Source organism: Pongo pygmaeus, chromosome 9, assembly GCF_028885625.2.
Source record: "Pongo pygmaeus isolate AG05252 chromosome 9, NHGRI_mPonPyg2-v2.0_pri, whole genome shotgun sequence".
NCBI classification, from domain to species: domain Eukaryota; kingdom Metazoa; phylum Chordata; class Mammalia; order Primates; family Hominidae; genus Pongo; species Pongo pygmaeus.
In genome coordinates this window covers 58,733,685-58,756,965 of record NC_072382.2, presented here as the reverse complement: position 1 = coordinate 58,756,965, position 23,281 = coordinate 58,733,685, and the positions used below count along the sequence as shown (strand labels likewise).

Sequence of the window (23,281 nt, the reverse complement as noted above, 5' to 3'; positions counted from 1 at the left end):
GTGATCCCTTACCTTAAATATGTGAGTGAGCACATATTTAAGGTAATCTCTTATTACCTTATTTAAAAATCTCTTATGAACAAAGATTTTTTTATCATAACCATCATATAATTATCAAATTTGGGAAATTTAACATTGTTACAATACTATTAATCTAACATATAGTCCATATTCAAATTTCACCAATTGTCTCAATACTGTCCTTTATAATAATTTTTTCATGATCCAGGATTTGTGTGTTGGATTTTGTTGTAAGGTCTCTTTAATTTCCTTTGATCTGGAATAGCTCCTCAGTCGTATTTTGTCTTTCACGACATTTACGTTTTTTAAGAGTACAGGTCATTTGTTTTATAGAATGGCTCTCAATCTGCATTTGTCTAGACTGGTCTTTCTCACAGTGTGGTCTGTGACTGGTGCTGGTCTATGCCTGGCTGTTACCTAATGGTGAGAAGGCCAACCAACATTACTCATGCTATTGGAAACTTTTATAGCAATTCAAAAATAATTTTATGTTGGTTGAATCTAAGAATAAAAATTGAGGGCTTGGATTTTTATGTCTTTTTATTTCATTTCTCTAGTAATTCATTTTTATTTCACAAAATGACAGTTCTTTGTGGGTTGGACACTTATTTTTTATTTTTATTTATTTTTATTTTTTAGAATTTTTAAAAAAATAATAGACGCAGGATCTTGCTATGTTGGCCAGTTGGTCTTGAACTGTTGCCCTCAAGCAGTCCTCCTGCCTCTGCTTCCCAAAGTGGATGAGCCACCATGCCTGGCCAGGTTGGACACTTAAAAAGAGTCCTTCAGCACAGCTACTTTGGAACAACACTGGTCTAGAATGAGGTGTTTTGTTTTTTTTTTTTTTGGAGACAGAGTCTCACTCTGTCACCCAGGCTGGAGTGCAGTGGTGCAATCATGGCTCACTGCAGCCACGACCTCCTGGCCTCAAGCCATCCTCCCTCCCACCTCAGCCTCTCAAATAGCTGGGACTACAGGTGACAGCATCACACCCAGCTAATATCTTGATTTTTTTTATGGAGATGGGGTCTCGCTGTGTTGCCTAAGCTGATTCCAAACTCCTGAGCTCAAGTGATCCTCCTGTCTTGGCTTCCCAAAGTGCTGGGATTACAGGCATGAGCCACTACCCCTGGCCTAGACAGATTTTTGAAGCTAAGGACTGTGCTTTAGCCATCTCTGAATTTGTCACTCCTAGACTGTGCCTGGCAGAGTTCAATAAATGGTTGCTGAGGGGCAACTTGAAATGTCCCATTCCTTTACTGGAAAAGCTTTCCTTTCCTTTTCTTTTTTTTTTTGTTGAGACAGAGTCTTACACTTGTCACTAGTGCATGGTTTCCACACTTTGGTGCAAGATGTCTGCTCAAGCTCTAGGCATTACATCTGCTATCCTGCTGTCAGAAAGAAGGAAGGGGAAAAGATCATTTCCTTCCCTTTAAGGATATTTCCCAGAAGTCACACAGAACATTTCCATTTATATTACTTTGGTCAGAACTTGGTCATATGGCCACATTTAGCTCCAGAGTGATTAGGAAATGCAGTCTTTTATTGATCCCTGTGCCCAGGAAAAAACTGGAGGCTTTTTTCAAGGAAAAAGGGGAAAATAGATATTGGTTGACAAATAGCAGTCTCTGCCATACTGTCCCTGGATACATGTCTTTGAGTGAATGTCCCTTATTTACCATTCTGATTACTTGTTGGATATTTTCAATATGTGTTACAATATGGTTCCAAAATTGTATGTGATATTCCAACAGCAAGTTGGATGCAATGTGTAATATAAATGACCTCAGTGTCAACCAGCATTTGAATACTGTGTCTCAATGCTGTGTACCAATAAAGAACACAGAAAGTCAGAGTTTTCCATAAATAATTCCTGAGAATATATGCTTATTTTGTTTGAGAAGCATTGTGAGGCATCTGCTGTGTGCTTTAGGGTTGGATGAAAAGTTGGCAAAAATATTAAAAGACATGTTCAGGCTGGGCATGGTGGCTCATGCCTGTGATCCCAGCACTTTGGGAGGCCGAGGTGGGCGGATCACTTGAGGTCAGGAGTTTAAGACCAGCCTGGCCAACATGGTGAAACCCCATCTCTACTGAAAATACAAAAATTAGCCGGGTGTGGTGGCGGGCACCTGTAATCCCAGCTACTTGGGAGGATGAGGCTGAGGCACAATAATCTCTTGAACCCGGGAGGCAGAGGTTGCAGTGAGCTGAGATCGCGCCACTGCACTCCAGCCTGGGCAACAGAATGAGACTCTGTCATACACACACACACACACACAAATGTTCAAATAGAAGTGATATTGGTAAAAACGAAAACACAGGTAATGACTTTTCATTCTAATGAAATATAAATAGAGAAACCTGCCAGTTTTACCCTTTAGAATAAAAAGGGTACCACAAAATTACCAAAACAGTAAAAACTACCAAAAGAGTAATTTGATAATTTCTACAGGGTGATGTGTATGTGTCACAACTTTGTGAATCACTATTCTGGGCATGTATAAGGAGTCATCATATACCTCCATTGGGAATGTTATTTAATGATGTCACTAATACCAGACAAGGATGTCTCCTCAGGTAAGGCTCCTTGGAGGAGGTAGAGGTTGAGAAGAGGTGTAATTTAGGTTTTTAAAATTCAATAGCTGGACTTAACCTTGCACATCTCTACCTGTTACAACGGTGGTCCAGAAGGCTGCGATCTGAAGGCCCCTCAGCTAGTTGCTGCCACTGTGGGCACTCTGCGCATCTCTCACTTCTGAGCTCTTTATGCATGCACTCTGTTCTGCAGTTGAGTGAGAATGTGACTATTTGCTTAGTCAGTGACAGTGTCTCTAACCCTGCAAAGGAAGCTTTTACTCTCTCAGTTTTAGAGACATGTAAACAGGCTGGGGATATGAGGTCACTTACCCACTGTGCTATAATCACCAGATGGCATGGCTGGCATTGGAGTTTAGGTCTGTCTGTGCTTTTCTGCACATTACATCCTTTTTAATGATGCGAAGGAAAAATGCAGTAGGGTCAATGAGACAAATGGAATGCAGGTTGCTGGAGAAAGAATGCAGGTTGTGCGTTATAAATGCACACACATTTACTGTGCCCACTTGGGTTCTGAACTTTGCGGTTAAATTGATTTAAAAACTGGTCTAGAGGTGGTAAAACTTAATCACCGAATGACAATATTTGGGTTTGGTTCAGGAGGTCGCAAACCACTTCTTGGTTAGTAGAAATGGGAAATTAAGGGCCACCTTCAGGCGTTTAACTGAATTGTCCTGGGGATTTCATTTGGCTTTCGACTTAAGTAATGCTAAGTTTTTGTTGTTTTTGGTTTTTAAAGTAATGTAAGTTTATCGTGCCAACGGTAAGATGTCGCTCTGGACGCGTGCACCTGCTCTTCCAATCACTGACTGCGGTCAGCATCTTCCTTAGAGCAGCGCCCCGGGCCACTTGGATCCCGGTCTCAATTTACTAAGCGAACCCAGAGGATGCCCCGAGTCCTGGACTGCAGAGCCGCTCGCGAGAGGCACCGGGGCTGTAACCGCGCCACCTCGTGCCGCGGGCGGGGGCGAGGGAGGATTCCCCGGCCGGTGCCCGCCCCCGGGCTAAAGTGCGGCGCGGGCGGGGCTGGTCACGCGCCTGGTTTCCTGCAGTGCGAACCTGGGAAATCCAGGCGACTTCGCAGTCGAAGGGATCTGAAGAAGTGGGATGTGCAAAAGCGCCGGCTGGAAATCCCGGCTGTGTCTCCGTCAACTCTTTACGCAACAGAGGGCTCCCCCTGCACTTGGTTTCTACCGGGCCGTCTGCTCCCACTCGGCGAAAAAAATTCCAGAATAGCGGCCGCGGCGATGGCGTGGAGGGCTGCCGCCTCCACGTGCGCCGCGCTCCTGATTCTGCGGTGGGCGCTGACGACCGCAGGTAGGGGGCGGCTGGGGGGGGCTGGGGCGGCTGGGGGGGGCTGGGGCGGCTGGGGGGGGGCTGGGGCGGCTGGGGGGGGCGGGGGCTCCTAGCGCCAGAGGGTCCTTGCGGGTCGGCTGCCTAGCGTCCCGCCAGGGGACCGCAACTTCCTGGGGGCTGGGGGCTCTATTTTCTATTTCTTCTTCTTTTTTTTTTTTTTTTGAGAGGGAGTCTCGCTCTGTCTCCCAGGCTGGAGTGAAGTGGCGCGATCTCGGCTCACTGCAAGCTCCGCCTCCCGGGTTCACGCCATTTTCCTGCCTCAGACTCCCGAGTAGCTGGGACCACAGGCGCCCGCCACCACGCCTGGCTAATTTTTTGTACTTTTAGTAGAGACGGGGTTTCACAGTGTTAGCCAAGATGGTCTCCTTGACCTCGTGATCCACCCGCCTCGGCCTCCCAAAGTGCTGGGATTACAGGCGTGAGCCCCCGCGCCCGGCCTGGGGGCTCTATTTTCAAGCGTTCCTCCTTTGTGAGATGCGGAGTCCCCGATGCAACAGGTTTACATTGAAGGCCTGCCCTGTGCAGGGTCGACACCTGTGAGAGCGGAAACGATGCTTCCCTTGGATGTCGCGCGTTCGGTGCCTCGGTATTTGGCGCCTCTCTTGCATCATCCGAGGGGCCGGAGCAGAGAAGAAAATCAGAGAATCGGCAAAATAGGAAAATGATTCATCCGCGTATCAGTGGGTCCTCCTGGCTTTGCTAAGTGAGGTCTTTACTGAGAGAGGGAGGGGAGTGTTTTGATCTTGTGACCTTCAAAAGTTCTCTTGCTTTTTTGGGAACTCGTATGGGCGTGTTCTGCGTTAACTTAAATAGGAGACTAAAAGGCTGAAACGCGTATGTAGAGATATTTAAACTCATCTCTAACTAGAAGAATGGCAATTAAACAACAAGATGCTGCTTGACCCTTACTAGGCTGGCCAAAATACGCTCCTGGGTGCCAGGTGGTGGAGGGGGAATGTAGGAATCCTGGAGGCGCGCTCTGGGCGCCCCGAGTCACTGCAGGTGGAGGCGAGCCGCCTGTGGACCTCACCGTGGAGACCTGGGCGGCAGCTTTACACCACGCCCTTGCTGCTTGCCGAGCAGCGTGAACGGATGTTGAAGGCATAGAGCCAAGCAAACAGTGGACATACATTGCAATACCATTTCCACAGTTTGAGAAACAGAAGATACAGCCTTAAAGAGAACAAAAATGTACATGTTAAACACCTTAGAATGGCTGCCCGATGGGAGAGGGAAGTGGAAATAAAAACGAGTGAATAGTATTTCTATACATTTGCAATAAGCAATGTGAAAATAAGACAGTTCCGAGTGAAGTGTGGGCGGCGACGAAAGCCAAAATTGCGCTTGTCTCCGCGCTGGGGACTGGAAGCGCCTCCGCGCTCTGTCAGTCTGGGTCTCCCCGAGCCCGAAGTGGCGCCCAGGGGCTCCCGCCGCGCCCCCTCCCGGGCCCGGCGCCCCCTCCTCAAGGGCCTCGGGTCCCCGCCACTTTCGTCCGGTCCCCGTCCCCGCGGATGCTGGTGGTGGTGGAGAAGGGCCGCGAGGTCCCAGGGAAGCGGAGACGGAGGAACGCCGTTTGGCTGTGCGGCGGCACCCAGTGGCGGCGGCACCCAGTGGCGGCGGCACCCAGTGGCGGCGGCACCCAGTGGCGGCGGCACCCAGTGGCGGCGGCAGCAGCAGCTCCTGGAGGAACCTAGTTCCGGCTCGTCCAGCCACGAGGAGCGCGGTGGCGGCTGCAAGAGGGTCGGACCCCAGAACCAGGCGTTGGTGCTGGACTTTGGCACCGGAAGAGACTGTGAAATTGAAAACCATTTCGGAAGCTTTCGTCTAACAAATCATTTCCGCCTACAAGAAATCCCTACACCTTAGGATGGAGCATCTATTTCCCTGGCTGCTATTCTGTGTGGAAGCAAATTTAAAGTGGTACAAGAAAAAAAAATCCAATCATACAAAGGAATTCATCAGATTTTAATGCAAGAGATTCTAGCCCGTCTTTGTATGAGACTGTCTTTAAAGGTTGTTGATATAGAAAATGTTTTAAAGAACGTTAGGTTTTATTTCAGAAATGAAGTTCAAAAGAGCAATTTGTAAAGCTGTAGTTAACAGTCCTCCCTGGTTGGAGAGCTCTAGAACTGGAGGTTGTCTATGTAGATTATACCACTAGCTGATTTGAAAAGATAAATGCATAAATGCTTTTCCTTGGAAACAAGACTGCAGAAAATTCCAAGGATCTAGTCCTTGAAAAAGGCCAATGCTCTTAAGCTGTTAAGGTATTAAACTCTGTACCTTTAAATGAAAATACATGGAGGTCCTGGGTGAGCGCTTGGGTGCTCTGAAAATAGACGACTTTTCCCAAATTTGCCTTCTAAATTTTGATTTGTTGATTTAAATCTTTTAAATTTATGTAGTGTGGCACTCAGGTTTGTATTCCTTTTAAGCACATGTTAGTGTTTTTGATATTTTCCCCTCTCCCTCCGACCCCCGAATTCTTCTTTTTTTTTTTTCGGTAGTCACTTTTCGTTTATAAGAGTGACAATAGAACTAGGTGGCCTGGCTGTTTCGTATCCTTGGCTCCTCCATTTCTTGGTTGGCCACCAGGGGAAGCATACTGTTTTTTGGTTACAGTTGACCCTATCTTCATTTTGTAGGTCAAGTCTGTTTTTGCTTTGATACATAGAACAGAAAGCTTGTCACCGTGTTTCCCTAATGTATTATTTAAAAAAATTGACTTGCACAAATCTTTGAGTAAGTTGGCAGGTTTTTGGATACATTTTTGTTAACATTAATTTTGAAAAGTTTATGTAGATATGTTGGATGTGACTAACGAAAGGACATGTTTGATGGCAACAAGGGGAATTCGGTTTCTGACATTTATCTAAATATAGATGTCTAGCTCTGCATTGTTAGTAATGAGTCTGACTTCTTTGGAGTTGCACTCTTCTTTGAAATAGCAAATGTAATATTTTGAACTGTCTTGCACTTTTTGTTGGAATAGGTATAAGCGTAAACTTGCTAGCAATCTACTGTTCTAAAATGGAAAACATCTAACCAGTCACAGTGGCTCATACCTGTAATCCCAACACTTGAGGAGGCAATGAGAGGATTGCTTGAGCCCAGGAGTTAGAGACCAGTCTGGGCAACTTAGTAAGATTCCATCTCTATAAAAAATGAAAAAATTAGCTGAGCATGGTAGCATGTGCCTGTAGTCCCAACTACCTGGGAGGCTGAGGCAGGAGGATCACTTGAGCCCAGGAGGTGGAGGCTGCAGTGAGCAGTGATAGCACCACTGCACTCCAGCCTGGGTGACACAGCGAGACCCTATCTCTAAATAAATAAATAGGAAAACATAAAAAAAAAAGAGAAAATTCTCTTTACAATAGCATCAAAAAGAGTAAAATACGAGTAAATTTAACAAAAGAAACAGAAAATATATACTCTGGAAACTGTAAAATATTGCTGAAAGAAATTTAAGATCTAAATAAATGAAATGGAAAAATGTCCTGTCTTAGTCTTGCCAGGCTACCATAACAGATATATACTGTGTGGCTTAAACAGAAATTTATTTCTCATGATTCTGGAGGCTGGAAGTCCAAGAGGAAAGTGTGGATGATCTGGTTTCTGGTGAGAGCCTCATTTCTGGTTTATAGAAGGATACCTTCTTGCTGTATCTTTACATGGTGGAGAGAGACATATCTCTCTGTCATGTCTTTTCTTATTTATTTATTTATTTGTTTGTTTTTGAGACAGAGTCTCACTCTGTCACCCAGGCTAGAGTGCAATGGCATTATCACGGCTGACTGCAGCCTTGAACTTCTGGGCACAAGAGATCCTCTCACCTCAGCCTCCCAAGTAGCTGGGACTACAGGTCCTAACCACCATGCTGGGCTAATTTATTTTTATTTTTTTGTAGAGACAAGGTCCCATTATATTGCCTAGTCTGGTCTGGAACACCTGGGCTCAAGCAATCCTCTGGCCTCAGACTCCCAAAGTGCTGGGATTATAGGTGTGAACCACCAGGCCCAGCCTCATGTCTTGTCTTCTTCTTTTCTTTTTTTTTTCTTTTTTTTTTTTTGAGACAGAGTGTTGCTCTTCACCCAGGCTGGAGTGCAGTGGCACAATCTCGGCTCACTGCAACCTCTGCCTCCTGGGTTCAAGCAATTCTCCTGCCTTAGCCTCCTGAGTAGCTGGGATTACAGGTGTGCACCACCATGTCCGGCTAATTTTTTGTATTTTTAGTAGAGATGGGGCTTCACCATGTTAGCCAGGATGGTCTCAGTCTCCTGACCTCATGATCTGCCTGCCTCAGCCTCCCAAAGTGCTGGGATTACAGGCGTGAGCCACTGCGCCCAGCCTCATGTCTTTTCTTGTAAGGGCACTAATCCCATTCATGAGGACTCTCCTCTTATGACCTAATCGCTTCCCAAAGGCCCTGCCTCCAGATACCATCACATTGGGGGTCAGGCCTCCATATGAATTTTGGAGGACTCAAGCATTCAGTCCATAGCACATCTCAAAAACATGTTCATAAATTGGGAAACTGAACATTGTATTCTCTTATTGCCACAGGTGATCTGAAAGTAGAGATGATGGCAGGGGGGACTCAGATCACACCCCTGAATGACAATGTCACCATATTCTGCAATGTCTTTTATTCCCAACCCCTCAACATCACGTCTATGGGTATCACCTGGTTTCGGAAGAGTCTGACGTTTGACAAAGAAGTCAAGGTCTTTGAATTTTTTGGAGATCACCAAGAGGCATTCCGACCTGGAGCCATTGTGTCTCCATGGAGGCTGAAGAGTGGGGACGCCTCACTGCAGCTGCCTGGAATCCAGCTGGAGGAAGCAGGAGAGTACCGATGTGAGGTGGTGGTCACCCCTCTGAAGGCACAGGGAACCGTCCAGCTTAGAGTTGTGGGTGAGTGTCTCGGGGCAGTGCCCTACAGTTCCCATGGTGTTGGGATTAACAACAACAAAACCCACACACCTCTTTGAGCTCCACTTTCCTGTATTATAAAATGGTCTGATAGTACATGGATGAGCTTGGTGGCTGTATTAGTTTGCTAAGGCTGCCATAACAAAATACCATTGACTGGGTGCCTTTAAACAACAGATGTTTATTTTTCACACTTCTGGAGGCTAGAAGTCTGAGATGAAGACGTCAGCAGGATTGGTTTCTTCTGAGGCCTCTCTTCTCTGGCCATCTTCTCCCTGTGTCTTCACATGGTCTTTCCTTTGTGCCTATATCTGTGTCCTAATTTCCTCTTCTTATAAGGATGCCAATCATATTGGATCAGAGCCCACCCTAATAACCCCATTTTTAACTTAATTACCTCTTTAAAGAACCTATCTCTAAATACAGTCACATTCAGAGATACTGGGAATTCTGGGAGGACATAAGAATTTTAGGAGGACGTAATTCAGCCCAGCATGGGCCCTCCATGATTGTACATAAGACTGAATGTTTTGTCCATAGTAATTTTGGGAGTGAGAGGCATATTAATTAGGATTCACTTCCTCTGCAACTGACAGAGGAATAACAGCGACAGTGGCTATATATACGGCCAACTGACAGTGGCCGTATATATAGCCACTGTTCTTCCAGGCTTTATATATCTATATAAAGGGTCTACATAGGAGACAGGGTCTCGCTGTCTTGCCCAGGCTGGAGGGCATGGCACAATCATAGCTCATTGTAACCTCAAACTCCAGGGCTCAAGTGATCCTCCTGCCTCAGCCTCCTGAGTAGCTAGGACCTCGGTTGCATGCCACCATGCCTGGCTAATTTTTACACTTTTGTAGAGATGGGGCCTTGTGTTGCCCAGGCTGGTCTCCAACTTCTGGCCTCAAGAGATCCTCCTGCCCTGGCCTCTCAATGTGCTGGCATTACAGGGATGAGCTACCATGCCTGGCCAACAGTGGCTTTTAAAGACATTAATAGACTTTTTTTTAGGACAGTTTTAGATTTACAGAAACATTGCAAAAATAGTATGAGAGTTCTCATATCACTCTCACCCTGCATACCATTTCCCCTGTTATTAACATCTTGTATTCATATGGTACCTTGATATAATTAATGAAGCCATATTGACATTTTACTATAATGAAAGTCTGTAATTTATTCATATTTCCTTAGTTTTTACCTAATGTCCTTTTTCTGCTCCAGGATCCCGTCAGAATACCACATTGCATTTAATTGTTATATGTTCTTAGGCTCCTTTTTGCTGTGACAATTTCTTAGACCTTATTTTTGATGTCCTTGACAGTTTGGTGAGGGTATTGGTCAGGTATATTGCAGGATGTCACTCAGTTAGGATTTGTCTGCTGTTTTCCTCATAATTGGACTTGGGGTTATGGGTTTTTGGAGGAACATCGCAGAGGTAAACTGCCATTTTCATCACATCAAATCACATGACTTATGACTGTTGATGTTGACCTTGACCATCTAGTTGAAGTAGTGTTTGTCTGGTTTCTCTACTGAAAAGTTACTCTTCCTCCTGTTTTCATACTGTACTCTTTGAAAGGAAGTCACTCTGTGCAGCCCACACTTAAGGTTGGGGGTTACTTATGTTCTTCCTTCTTGGAGGTGGAGTATCTACATAATTTTTTTAAGAATTCTTCTGCATGGGAGCTTTATCTCTTTTCTCCCATTTATGACTTTATTCAATCATTGATATCAATAAGGACTCAAGGATAGTTATTTTATACTTTGTGTTATAATGCAATACTACTTTATTTTTTCTCAAATTTTTCCAGCTTTGGCCATGGAGAGCTCATTCACTTGGCTCTTGTGTCACATTGACATATCCCAATCATTGTAAGATTTTGTTGTATTATTTTATTTTTGGTTTTATTTAATTTTTGGCAAATCCATATCAAGAATTTTGTTTGATTTTAAGCACTTTTTACTTTTTGGCACTATAAGATGCTCCAGACTCATCTTGTGTATTTCCTCTCTTGTATATTTCCTGGTTCTAGTCCTAGAACCAACCAATACTCCAAGAAACCTTGGTTCCTTTTATTGGAAAATGATATTAGAAACCAAGACCTGGACACTAAGTGTACTTTTTGCTACTGAGGTATCATTGATTCTAGACCCTCTCAGCCAACAGAGCAAAGAAATACATGTATGCGTACTAACCTCTGCATATACACATATCTATAAATATTTCTATGTGTAACCATCTGTACCTATATTAAATTAAACATTTGTTCTTACTGATGTCTCCAACTTTAGTCCATTACCACATAGATCATTCTAGTTTCCTTCTTTTGCTCATCTGTAAACTCCCACTCCAACAGTGAGAAACCTGTACCCACCATCCTCTGTTTATTGAATTAATTATTAACCTGTACTCCAATAAAAAACAACTTTATCTACTAGAGTACAGTGCTTTTTGGCAATTCCTTTTTTTTTTTTTTTTTGAGATTTTTTTTTGAGACAGTCTTGCTCTGTTGCCCAGGCTGGAGTGCAGTGGTGTGACCTTGGCTCACTGCAACCTCCACCTCCCAGGTTTAAGCAATTCTCCTGCCTCAGCCTCCCAGGTAACTAGGATTACAGGTGCCCGCCACCACGCCTGGCTAATTTTTGTATTTTTAGTAGAGATGGGGTCTCACCATGTTGGCCAGGCTGGTCTTGAACTCCTGACCTCAGATGATCTGCCCACCTCAGCTTCCCAAAGTACTGGGATTACAGGCATGAACCACCATACCCAGCCCAGATTTCAGCCATTCTAATAAGTATATAGTGGTATCTCATTTGTTGTTTTAATTAGCAGTTCCCTAATGACATAATGTTGGACATCTTTTCATATTCTTACTTGCCATTCGTATGTCTTCTTTTTTTGTGTGTTCATTGGTTGTCCAGGCTGGAGTGCAGTGGTGTGATTACAGCTCACTTCCCAGGTTCAGGTGATTCTCCCAGGCTTCAGCCTCCCAAGTAGCTAGGACTACAGGCACACATCACCATGCCTGGCTAATTTTTGTATTTTTTATAGAGATAGGGTTTTGCCGTGTTGCCCAGGCTGGTCTTGAACTCCTGGGCTCAAATGATCTGCGTGTCTTGGCCTCCCAAAGTACTGGGAATTGTATGTCTTCTTTGATGAGATGTTTGTTCAGATTGTTTGCCTATTTTTTAACTGGGCTCATTTTTTAAATTGTTGTTTTAAGAGTCCTTTGTACACTCTGGATACAAGCCTTTATCAGATAGATGTCTCACAGATATTTTCTCACAGTCTGTGGCTTGTCTTTTCATTCTCTTAACAATGTCTTTTGTAGAGCAGAAGTTCTTAATTTTAAAAAGTCGAACTTACTACATTTTTCTTTCATGGATCATGCTCTTAACATTGTGTGCTAAAGCTCATCACCAAACCCAAGACTACCTAGATTTTCTCCTATGTTATCGTCTAGAAGTTTTATAGTTTTACCATTGATATTTAGGTCTATGATGCAGTTTACTTTAATTTTTGTGAAAAGTGTAAGGTTTGTGTCTATATTCTATATGTATTTTTTTTTTTTTTTTTTTTGCATATGAACACCTAATTGTTCCAGCATCATTTGTTGAAAAGACTGTCTTTTCTCCATTGAATTGCCTTTGCTTCTTTGTCAAAGATCAGTTGAATATATTTCTGTGGGTCCATTTCTGGGCTTTCTATTCAGTTTCTTTTTTCTTTTTTTCTTTTAATACAGGCTGGAGTACAGTGGCACAATCTTGGCTCACTGCAGCCTCTGCCTCCCGGGCCCTGGCAATCCTACCATCTCAGCTTTCCGAGTAGCTTGTACTACAGGCTCGTGCCACCACTCCCAGCCAATTTTTGTATTTTTGTAGAGGTAGAGTTTCGCCGTGTAGCCCAGGCTGGTCTGGAACTTCTGAGCTCAAGTGATCTCCCCCGCCTCAGCCTCCCAAAGTGTTGGGATTATAGGCGTGAGCCACCACACCCTGCCCTATTCAGTTTCATTGATTTCTCTCTTCTTTCCCCAGTACTACACTATCTTGATTATTGTATTTTAGTAGTAAGTCTGGAAGTCAGGTAGTGTTAGTCCTTCATTTTTGTTGCCTTTCTTCAATATAGTGTTAGCTATCTGGGTTTTTTCTTTCCATATAAATTTGAGAATCTGTTGATATCTGCAAAATGGCTTTCTGGGATTTTGACTGGGATTGCATTGAATCTAGAGATCAAGTTGGGAAAAATTGACATTTTTTTTTTTTGAGACAGTCTCGCTGTGTTGCCCAGGCTGGAGTGCAGTGGTACAATCTCAGCTCACTGCAACCTCTGCCTCCCGGGTTCAAGCAATTCTCCTGCCTCAGCCTCCTGAGTAGCTGGGATTACGGGCATGTGCCACCATGCCTGGCTAATTTTTGTATTTTTAGTAGAGACAGGGGTCACCAAGTTGGCCAGGCTGGTCTCAAACTCCTGACCTCAAATGATCCACCAGCTTCGACCTCCCAAAGTGCTGGGATTACAGATGTGAGCCACCACACCTGGCCAATTGTATTATATTTTTAATTTCAAATTCCAGTTGCTCAATTGTTCATTCCTGTTAAGTAATTGATTTTTGCTTATTAACTTTGTATCCTGCAACTTGCTTTAATCACTTATTCATTCTAGGGTTTTGTTTTTGTTTTTGTTTTTGTTTTTGTTTTTGGCCAAGTCTTGAGATTTTTCTTCATAAATCAGGCTGTCTGTTAAAAATACAGTTTTATTTCTTCCATTATTTTATTTTATTTTATATAGAGGTGAGGTCTCACTATGTTGCCCAGGCTGGTTTTGAACTCCTGAGCTCAAGTGATCCCCCCGCCTTGGCCTCCCAAAGTGCTGGGATTACATTGTGTGAGCCACTGTACCAGGCCTCATATTTTTTCCATTCTCACTTTATACCTTTTATTTCCTTTTCTTGTCCTGTTATGCTAGCTTAGACTTCCATTACAATGTTGCATAGGAGTGGTTAGAAGGGACATCTTGCCCATTTCTGATTTTACTTTCTAACCATGAAATATGATATTAGCTATTTTTTGGTAGATATTCTTTAGCAAGTTGAGGAAGTTTCCCTTTTATTCCTAGTTTGCTAAGAGTTTTTCATATGAATCAGTGTTGGGTTTTGTCAAATACTTTTTCTGCATTATTGGTATGATCATATAATTTTTTCTTTAGCCTGTTGATATGATGACTTACATTAACCAATTTTTGAATGATAAGCCAGCCTTGCATATGTGTAATATGCCTCTCTTGGTTATGGTATGTAATTTTTTCTGTATTGTTGGATTAGATTTGCTAATATTTTCTTGAGGATTTTGTATCTATTTTAATGAGTGATATTGATCTGTAGTTATCTTTTCTGGTAATGTCTTTATGTGGTTTTGGCAGTAGGGTAATATTGGGCTTGTAGAATAAGGTAGAATGTGTTCCCTCTGTCTACTTCTGCTTTCTGGAAAAAATTGTAAAATACTGGGCATTATTTATTCCTTAAATGTTTAGTAGGATTAATCAGTGAAACCATCCGAACCTGGTGCTTTCCTTTTTGGAAGGTGATTTTTTTCTTCTTCTTCTTTTTTTATTAGTTATTGACTCAATTTCCCTTTCTTTCTTTCTTTTCTTTCTTTCCTTCCTTCCTTCCTTCCTTCCCTCCCTCCTTCCTTCCTTCTTTCTTTCTCTCTGTCTTTCTTTCTTTCTTTCTCTCTCTCTCTCTCTTCCTTTCTTCATTTCCTTCCTTTCTTTCTCCTCTCCCCTCCCCTCCCCTTCTCTTCCCTTCTCTTCCCTGTCTTCCTGCAACGTCTCGCTTTGTTGTCCAGGCTGGAGTGCAGTGGTGCGGTCATGGCTCACTGCAGCCTTGATCTCCTGGGCACTAGCGATACTCCCACCTCGGCCTCTGGAATAGTTGGGACCACAGGCATGCACCACCATGCCCTGCTAATTTAATTTTTTTTTTTTTAAAGAGATGGAGTCTATGTTGCCCAGACTGGTCTTGAACTCCCTGGGCTCAAGTGATCCTCCCATCTTGGTCTCACAAAGTGCTGGGATTACAGGCATGAGCCACCATGCCTGGCCCGCTAAAGCACTTCTTTTTATGTTTCTCGCACAGCAGGTCTCTTGGTGAAAGGTTTGTCTGAGAAAGTCTTTATTTATACTTCACCTTTGAAGGAAAATCTTTCTGGATATAAGATTCCATGTTGGTGTTTTTCTCTTTTTTAAGTTTCAGCGCTTTAAATATTTCACTTCACTCTCTCCTTGCTTGCATTGTTTCTGACAAGAGTCCAGTGTTGTTCTTGTTCTTTTATATGTAAGGTGTGTTTTTTTTCCTGTGACTTTTTTCTGTTTTTCTTTTCCCTCCCTCCCTGCCTCCCTCCCTTTCTCTCTCTCTCTTTCTTTTCTTTTCTTTCTTCTTTTGAGATGGGGTCCCACTCTGTTTCCCAGGTTGGAGCGTAGTGGTGTGATCACGGCTCATTGCAGCTTCGTCCTACTGGGCTCAAGCCCAATTGATCCTCCCACCTCCACCTTCCAAGTAGCTGGGGCCACACGCGGGTGCCACTAAGCATGGCTAATTTTTGTATTTTTTGTAGAGATGGCATTTCATCATGTTGCCCAGGCTGGCCTCGAACTCCTGAGCTCAAGAGATCCACCTGCCTTGGTCTCTGAAAGTGCTGGGATTATAGGAGTGAGCTACCATGCTTGGCCATCTTTGTCTTTCTGAAGTTGAAATATGATATGGCTAGACGTGGATAGGCATATTTGGATATTTATCCTGCCTGGTATTCTCTAAGCTTCCTGGGTCTTTAGTTTGGTGTCTATCATTAATTTTGGAAAATTCTCAGCCATTATTTCTTCAAAGTATTTCTTCTGCTCCTTTCTTTTTTCTTCTTCTTGTATTCCCATTATATATCTGTTACACCTTTTGCAGTATCCCACAGTTCTTGGATATTCTGTTTTTTTTTAAATTCTTTTTTCTCCTTGTATTTCAGTTTGGGAAGTTTCTTTTTTTAAAATTTTTTTGTGACAGGGTCTCGCTCTGTCTCCCAGGCTGGAGTGCAATGGCGGGATCTCGGCTCACTGCAACCTCTACTTCCCAGGTTCAAGCGATTCTTGTGCCTCAGCCTCCTGAGTAGCTGGGACTACAGGTGTGCACAACCATGCCGGCTAATTTTTGTTTTTTAAGTAGAGACGGGGTTTTGCCATGTTGGACAGGGTGGTCGCGAACTCCTGACCTCAAGCAATCTGCCCACCTTGGCCTCCCAAAGTGCTTGGATTATAGGTGTGAGCCACCACACCGTGCCCAGTTTGGGAAGTTTCTATTAACATCTTCAAGCTCACTGATTCTTTCCTTGTCAGTTTTTTTTTTTTTTTTTTTTTTTTGAGACGGAGTTTTGCTCTTGTTGCCCAGTCTGGAGTGCAGTGGCACGATCTCAGGTCACTGCAACCTCCGCCTCCCGGGTTCAAGTGATTCTCCTGCCTCAGCCTCCCAAGTAGCTGGGATTACAGGCATGCGCCACCACCCCCGGCTTATTTTGTATTTTTAGTAGAAATGGGGTTTCTCCATGCTGGTCAGGTTGGTCTCGAACTCCTGACCTCAGGTGATCCACCCACCTCGGCCTCCCAAAGTGCTGGGATTATAGGTGTGAGCCGTTGCACCCAGGCTGCTTGTCAGTTTCAAGTCTACTGTTGAACCCACTGAAGGCATTCTTCAGTTCTTTAATGGTATTTTGAGCTCTAGCATCCACTTTTGGTTCGTTCTTAGCATTTCCATCACTCTGCTTATATTACCCATCTGTTTGTACATGTTATCTGCTCTTTCTGTTAGTGCTCTTAACATTTTAATTATAGTTTTTTAAAATTCCCTATATGATAATTCTAAAATCTGTGTCACACCTGAGTCTGGGTCTGGTGTTTGCTTTGTTTCTATGTATTTTTTAGCATGTCTTGTAATTTTTCAGTTGAAAGAGAGATATTATGTATCAGGTAATAGGCTTTTATTATGCGGCTTTATGTTAATTTGGCTAGGAGCTGGGTTGTGTTTAATGCTTATTGTAGCTATAGGTGCCAGAGACTTCAGTTTCTCTAGTGTTTTTTTCTCTCCTTTCCTATTGTCTTTGAGTTTCCTTATGAACTCCTTAAATAGGTTCTGTGCCTTGTAGCTTTCTCACTTGTAATCTTCTGTTATTATACTGGAGCCCTGTTGATGTGGTACTAAAGTGTTGGAGGAGAATCTGTTTATAGTTTTATGATTAAATCTTATTCTTTTAGTGGCCTGAGCCTCTGGACTGTGGCCTTCAGAAGTGTTTCTTAGCCTTTTCTCTTTCTCTCTTCTTAAGTAATACAGAAAGGCTATAGACAGCTGGAGTTGGTTAATTTTCTTCTCTCAGGTCAGATAAGGCTCTGACATCTTCCCTTGAGATGGAGGGAATAACCTAGGTGTATTTTAAAATGATTACTTCTTTCCATCCCCCAGAAAGAGGAGGAGATTTTTCCTGGCTCTTTACTGTGAGAATCTGGTGGGGTTCCTGGAAGTAAAACTCATGACAGTGTGATAGCATCCCCAAGGCTGTGTCCCAAGGATGAAAACCCATGAAAGTGTGGTAAGCATCCCTAAGACCAGGACCTGAGGAGGTTTTTATTCTCAAGCTAGTCCACACTCATCCTTTAGCAGTTTGTCGGAGTTACTGCTCAAGTACTTCTACCAGTTTATGACTCCAGCATCTTCTGCATGAGGTAATTTGATCTTAGCTGTAATTTTCTTAATCTCCTTCTTTCTCCAGTTTTCTGAGTGGCAGTTTGCCCTGTCACTTCAATTCTCTGAGGAATCTAAGAAAAGTTGTTGATTTTCAATTTGTTCAGCTTTTGTTCTTATTATAGGGTGGAAGTGGTGACCTCTCATGTGAGAGGGAAACCTGGAAGTCAATAGTGGCTTTGGAAATGGCAGTTTATTTTTCTTTCACACTAATGTAGCCAGCCCAGGGCAGATATGGCAGCTAGCTCTGTGATCATCTGGGACCCATGATCCTTTTATCTTGTCACTCTGCCATCTTCAGTATGTATCGTCCACCTTGTGTTTGGAAATGGCTTATCCATCTCCAGTCATCACATAGTATTCCAAACATTCTGCAGGAAATACGAAGGAGAGAGAGAGAGAGAGAAAGAGACAGTCTTTTAAGACATACTTTTAGTTTAAGGATACTTCCTAGAAGTTGCTCTTGCTACTTTTGCTTAAATCCAGGCCTACTAGACCCCTGAGTTTGCATGGTCAAACATACCTGCAGTGGAGGTTGGGTGATACAGGTTTAATCTGGATATGTCATGGCCAGCTAAAAATGCACAGAATGAAAATTGAAGAGCAATTAGCAGTCTCTACCACAACAGTGTTCCAAGGTTTTCCTCAGATTATGAAGGGTGTCTGTGGCACAACACAGCTTAAGAAAACTCTGCTTTACAAAATTTCTGTGAGAGTTGTGGTCACAGCATGTCAGTACCTGGTTGGCACTGGCACCAACATACCCAGAATATTTAGCCCAAGCTGACTTGCATTCAGTCACTCACATGTCCTGAAGGCTTTCCATGGCTCAGATGTCAGGCTGATAATAAGCTAATCCCTCCCTACCCTTAAGGAGTGCCCAGTCTGGTATTGTAAATCTCCAGCTCATTGCTGGACATGGTTGCAGCATTACCTGTGCCTCAGAGTCCCAGTCTTTAAAGAGTAGGCATCCTGTGTTTTTTGTCTTATCTGGCTACAGGAGCAGTGATGCATAGCTGTGAGGGTATGGTAGAAGCCAGTTAGCGTAAGGTGTGGCGGGGATAAAAGGGTGCTGGGCCCAACTCTGTATGGTTTTTTTTTTCTCTGGCAGCTTCCCCAGCCAGCAGATTGTTTCTGGATCAAGTGGGGGTGAAGGAGAATGAAGGCAAATATATGTGTGAGTCAAGTGGGTTCTACCCAGAGGCTATTAATATAATATGGAAGAAGCAGACCCTGAAGTTTCCCCATCCCATAGAGATTTCTGAGGACGTCATCACTGGTCCCACCATCAAGAATATGGATGGTACATTTAATGTCACTAGCTGCTTGAAGCTGAACTCCTCTCAGGAAGACCCTGGGACTGTCTACCAGTGTGTGGTATGGCATGAGTCCTTGCATACCCCCTTGAGGAACAACTTTACCCTGACTGCTGCTCGGCACAGTCTTTCTGGTAAGGGTCTTTCTGGACATTTCTTCTCTTCCTTGCCTTGAGGGACTATAACATAAGACTTATTCCCACACAGCCTAGGGTCTTAGCTGGGGACTGAAGGGAAAACAGAGAAAGCTTGGACTGGAAGGACCAAGCTGGAGTCTGGCCTAGCTCAGCCCCAGAGTCAGCAGTCCAGCCTAGGTCCCTACACCTGGGCAGATGATGGTCTAGTAGGTGGAGAGTGGTGACCGTAGTCATCAGGTGGAGCAGGGCTATTTGTCAGCTCATGGCAGCTTCAGGGTTTTGGATGGTCCATATGGCTTGAAATAGGAAACCTGCCAGTTGCTAGGGGAATGGGGACAGTATCCTACCCATGTTCCCTGAGGATAAGGGGCTATCAGGGGCCAGGGACCAGTCCTGCTAGCAGCCCTTCTAATCAGGCTCTAGGTCCACTGTAAACTGGCTGGTAGAGGCTGAATCAGTAGTCTTGTCTTTTTTTTTTTTTGAGATGGAGTTTCGCTCTTGTTGCCCAGGCTGGAGTGTAATGGCATGATCTCAGCTCACCACAACCTCTGCCTCCCGTGTTCAAGCGATTCTCCTGCCTCAGCCTCCTGTGTAGCTGGGACTACAGGCATGCACCACCACGCACGGCTAATTTTGTATTTTTAGTAGAGACGGGGTTTCTCTATGTTGGTCAGACTGGTCTCAAACTCCTGACCTCAGGTGATCCGTCCGTCTCGGCCTCCGAAAGTGCTGGGATTACAGGCATGAGCCACAGCACCCAGCCAGTAGTCTTGTTTTATGGGCTGTGTCCCAAGATGGGGAGGGCTACAGTAAGTGGTTCTGCAAATGCTCAGTGCCTTCCCCAGGCACACTGGATCCTTAAAACACAGTTCACAGCAGACCCACTCCTGCTAGTGGGCTGGGGCTTTTTGAGCTCATATGCCTTGGTCATAGCTCTGGTCTTGGGTATGGGTGGCTCTGCTGGTAAAATGCATCTCCCAGGGGCTGAGAAGAGTAAGGAAGGCAGGGAGTGACTGGGGGCACTGAGGACTGTGGTCAGGCAATGTCAGATGGGGCCCAGGATGATCCTGGGGAGAGAGGAATTATTCTTGGAAGTTAGGACTAGGTGTGTGTGTGGGTGGCATGTGCAGGGATGCAGGGAGGGTATGTGTGTCCATGGGGAGTATGAAATGGAAATATACCTTGCATGTATGGTACGAGGGGTTGTCTATGTGGTATGCACATAGGGATAGAAGATGGTGTCGTATTACACAAGGTTTGCAGATGAGGGTAGCACAATTATGTGGTATGTGGTGTTCATCTTCCATATTTTTGGCAAGCGCTACATACACTGTTCGATGTGTGGAGGTGTATGTGATAGGAATGGAGATGCTGAGACATGTGGCAGAGGGCTGGTGGTTAAATCTCTGACAAGGAGGATGACACAACCACACAGATCCCAGCAGCAGTTGTGTGGTTTCTCTGGCCCTTGCCAGTAGGTGTCCTGCTAATGTTTTCCTTCTGTCTCTGCAGAAACTGAGAAGACAGATATCTTTTCCATTCATTGGTGGCCTATTTCATTCATTGGTGTTGGACTGGTTTTATTAATTGTTTTGATTCCTTGGAAAAAGGTAAGGGGCTCCAAAGCAAAGTTCAGCCCTGTGTCTTGGGCTAGTAAAAACCTTTTAGAGCAGCTGCTGCCAACCTTACAAGCCTCAAGGGACAGGCCTGCTGGAAAGGACTTTGTCAGTCCCCCTTCACCATCTCAGGTGTTGGGAATGTTGGCTGTGTTCCAATCCAGTTTCCTATCACAGAGGACCTAGCTGTCACATGCCATCTGACCTCTGTATGATGGTTTGTGACTCTGGGATGATGTGTTTTAAAGCCTCCCTCTGTTTCTCCATACTAAACAAGTATTATATCTCTGTGAATGAACCAGACTTTAGTGTTCAGACCAGGCCCTGAACTATGTGTGGGCTGCTTGTTTTTCTCACACATTTAGAAACTATGGCTTAGAGAGGGGAATTGCTCATATTTTATCTGATCAATAACTTACCACCAGATTTCACTAGTTTGACTAAGAATTTCTAACCCTCAGTAGGTATTTCTAAACTAAAACATGTTTCTAAACATTTTTATCCCTGACTATGGCCCAAATAGTAAATAAAACAGCTCAAGCTTTAGAGGCCCAAGAGACCTATTTAGATGTGTTAGTTAAAATAGTTTTAGATAATAAAAGGGCCCTCAATTATTTATGGGCCTGTCAAGGCAAAATCTGCACAACAGCTAGTACATCTCATTATAAATACTTTAGGAGAAGTGGAATAATCAATTAAGAAAAATGGCTCTTTATCTAAAGTTGGCCATTTAGATTCACAGGACTTATTCCTGTTGGATCTAGGCCAATGAGAAAACTGGATAAAAAGTGGTTTTCAAATGTTTCTTGTGGTATTTGTGACTGATGTCATATTTCTTGGCTTTCTCTCGTTGTGATATTCAGGTGCTATTGAGAGAGGAGGAAGGAAGAAACTAGTCAGGCAGGCAGTTAGGGTGGGCCCTCAGTCAAATTCCTTCAAACAAAAGAGCAGCCTGAAAAATCAAACTGCAGATAAGGGAACTTGTACAGGGGGGCTTGCCTAAAACATGCCCACAGCCACATAGATTAAAACAAGGCTACACAGGAAACTTGCCTAGACATGCCCACAATAGAAAATTCCATCCCCTGACACATGCACAGTAAGGGGAACAAAGCCACATGGAGTAATTCAAGCTAAGGGCTTGCATGCACACTACGAGGATGGTGGAGCTACCAGAAATGTGTGCCTTATGCCTTTGTATTCAGCTGTGAAATGGCAACCCTCTTTTGGGCCCCCTTTCTGCAGTGGAGTGCTTTCTTCTCGCTTCTTAACCTTTCACTTCAACTTCATCCTTGGGGTCCATGCTCCTTAATTTTCTTGGTCGTGAGACAAAGAACTTCAGGTGATACCTCGGGCAACGAGAGACCGCTACATTGTGGTGCATTGACGAGACTAACATTTTGGTGCATTGGCCAAGAAACACTGGAAGGGTGAGTAGGAGCGGACCTCCAAACTCTTTACTTTCATTTCAGAGGCTTCTTGTCCTCAGATTTTTTCCTGAAGACTGAACAAAACACTGGGCCAGTTAAAAGCTTTTAGAGTGGCTGCCAACCTTATGAGACTTAAGATACAGGCTTGCTGGAGAGGACTTTGTCAGTCCCCCTTCACCCTCAGGTGTTGGGAATGTTGGCTCTGTTCTAATCCAGTTTCCTTTCACAGAGGACTTAGCTGTCACATGGGCTAGAAGGAGGTCCTGGGGCAACTGAAGGTTTTTGTTTGAGGCTACTCCTCAGTGTTACCTGAAGGTCCCTGGACTAACTCCAGCCCCCGACAGCCCATCAGAGTGTTGGCACCAGGACTTCCAGACTTTTCTATTGCATTTTCTTCCTTGCTTTTTGCGGCTACTATGTCTCCTATTCCTTCTTTGTATGCAATGTTGTGGGTGTTTTTATAGCCTGGGGAGATAATCCTGTTAAGCAAAGTCAGCAAGTACCTTAGTAACGAGGAATGTAACTCAAATAATTGTTGTTTTTGTGATTTCCTTGAGACAGGGGGACTTCAAGATTTCAGCCCAAACTTTCACTTAGGGCCTTTTTGTCCCCCAGTGATAGACATTCATGGCACTGTATAGGGGGATGTTTCACCCCAAGTGAATACCCTTTTCTCCATCGGGTTGTTTTTCATTCATGTAAGAGCTCAGCATTGCCCAATGAATTTAAGCATTCCCTCTATGAGACAAACTAGTTTTTTCTACTGGACAGCATATTATGGGGACAGCCTATTAAGCCCCAAACCTCCCTTTCTGACCTCTGCTTGGAAGGAATTTGTAGTCAGAGTTTTTTCCTAACATTTCAAACCCTATAGTGCTACCTAGTGGGATGGGATTTTTCTCTGTGAGAAGCCTTGTCAGCCCTTTGCCCAAAACCTCTAGTTCCCTGATTCCTTTCTCTCTTATGTCCCTCTTTCAGTGATCAGGCCCCATGCCCTATTTGTAAGCAGAAAAACTCCCCTTTCAACAGCCAGGAGGAAGCCACCCTGGGAAGACAGATTTTAGCCTCAGTGTTATCCCCATTGGAGGGAGA

At 44.0% G+C, this 23,281-nt stretch overlaps 1 protein-coding gene across 3 annotated transcripts in view; it reads left to right on the top strand.

Moving 5' to 3' along the window:
* The first annotated feature begins 3,492 nt into the window (after nucleotides 1-3,492).
* The window catches only part of NCR3LG1 (natural killer cell cytotoxicity receptor 3 ligand 1), a 29,945-nt gene continuing 10,156 nt past the window's right edge, over nucleotides 3,493-23,281 (top strand). For 2 of the 3 annotated variants that reach the window (XR_008492380.2, XM_054438749.2), the window contains exons 1-4: nucleotides 3,501-3,936; nucleotides 8,539-8,889; nucleotides 18,802-19,140; nucleotides 20,656-20,753. Coding sequence is in view for 2 of the 3 variants with exons in the window: in XM_054438749.2 (XP_054294724.2) it covers nucleotides 3,507-3,936; nucleotides 8,539-8,889; nucleotides 18,802-19,140; nucleotides 20,656-20,753 (1,218 nt within the window). In the remaining variant the exon portion in view is untranslated. Of the gene's footprint in view, nucleotides 3,937-8,538; nucleotides 8,890-18,801; nucleotides 19,141-20,655; nucleotides 20,754-22,004; nucleotides 22,190-23,281 lie in introns of all 3 variants that reach the window. The other variant, XM_054438753.2, reaches the window with a different exon arrangement.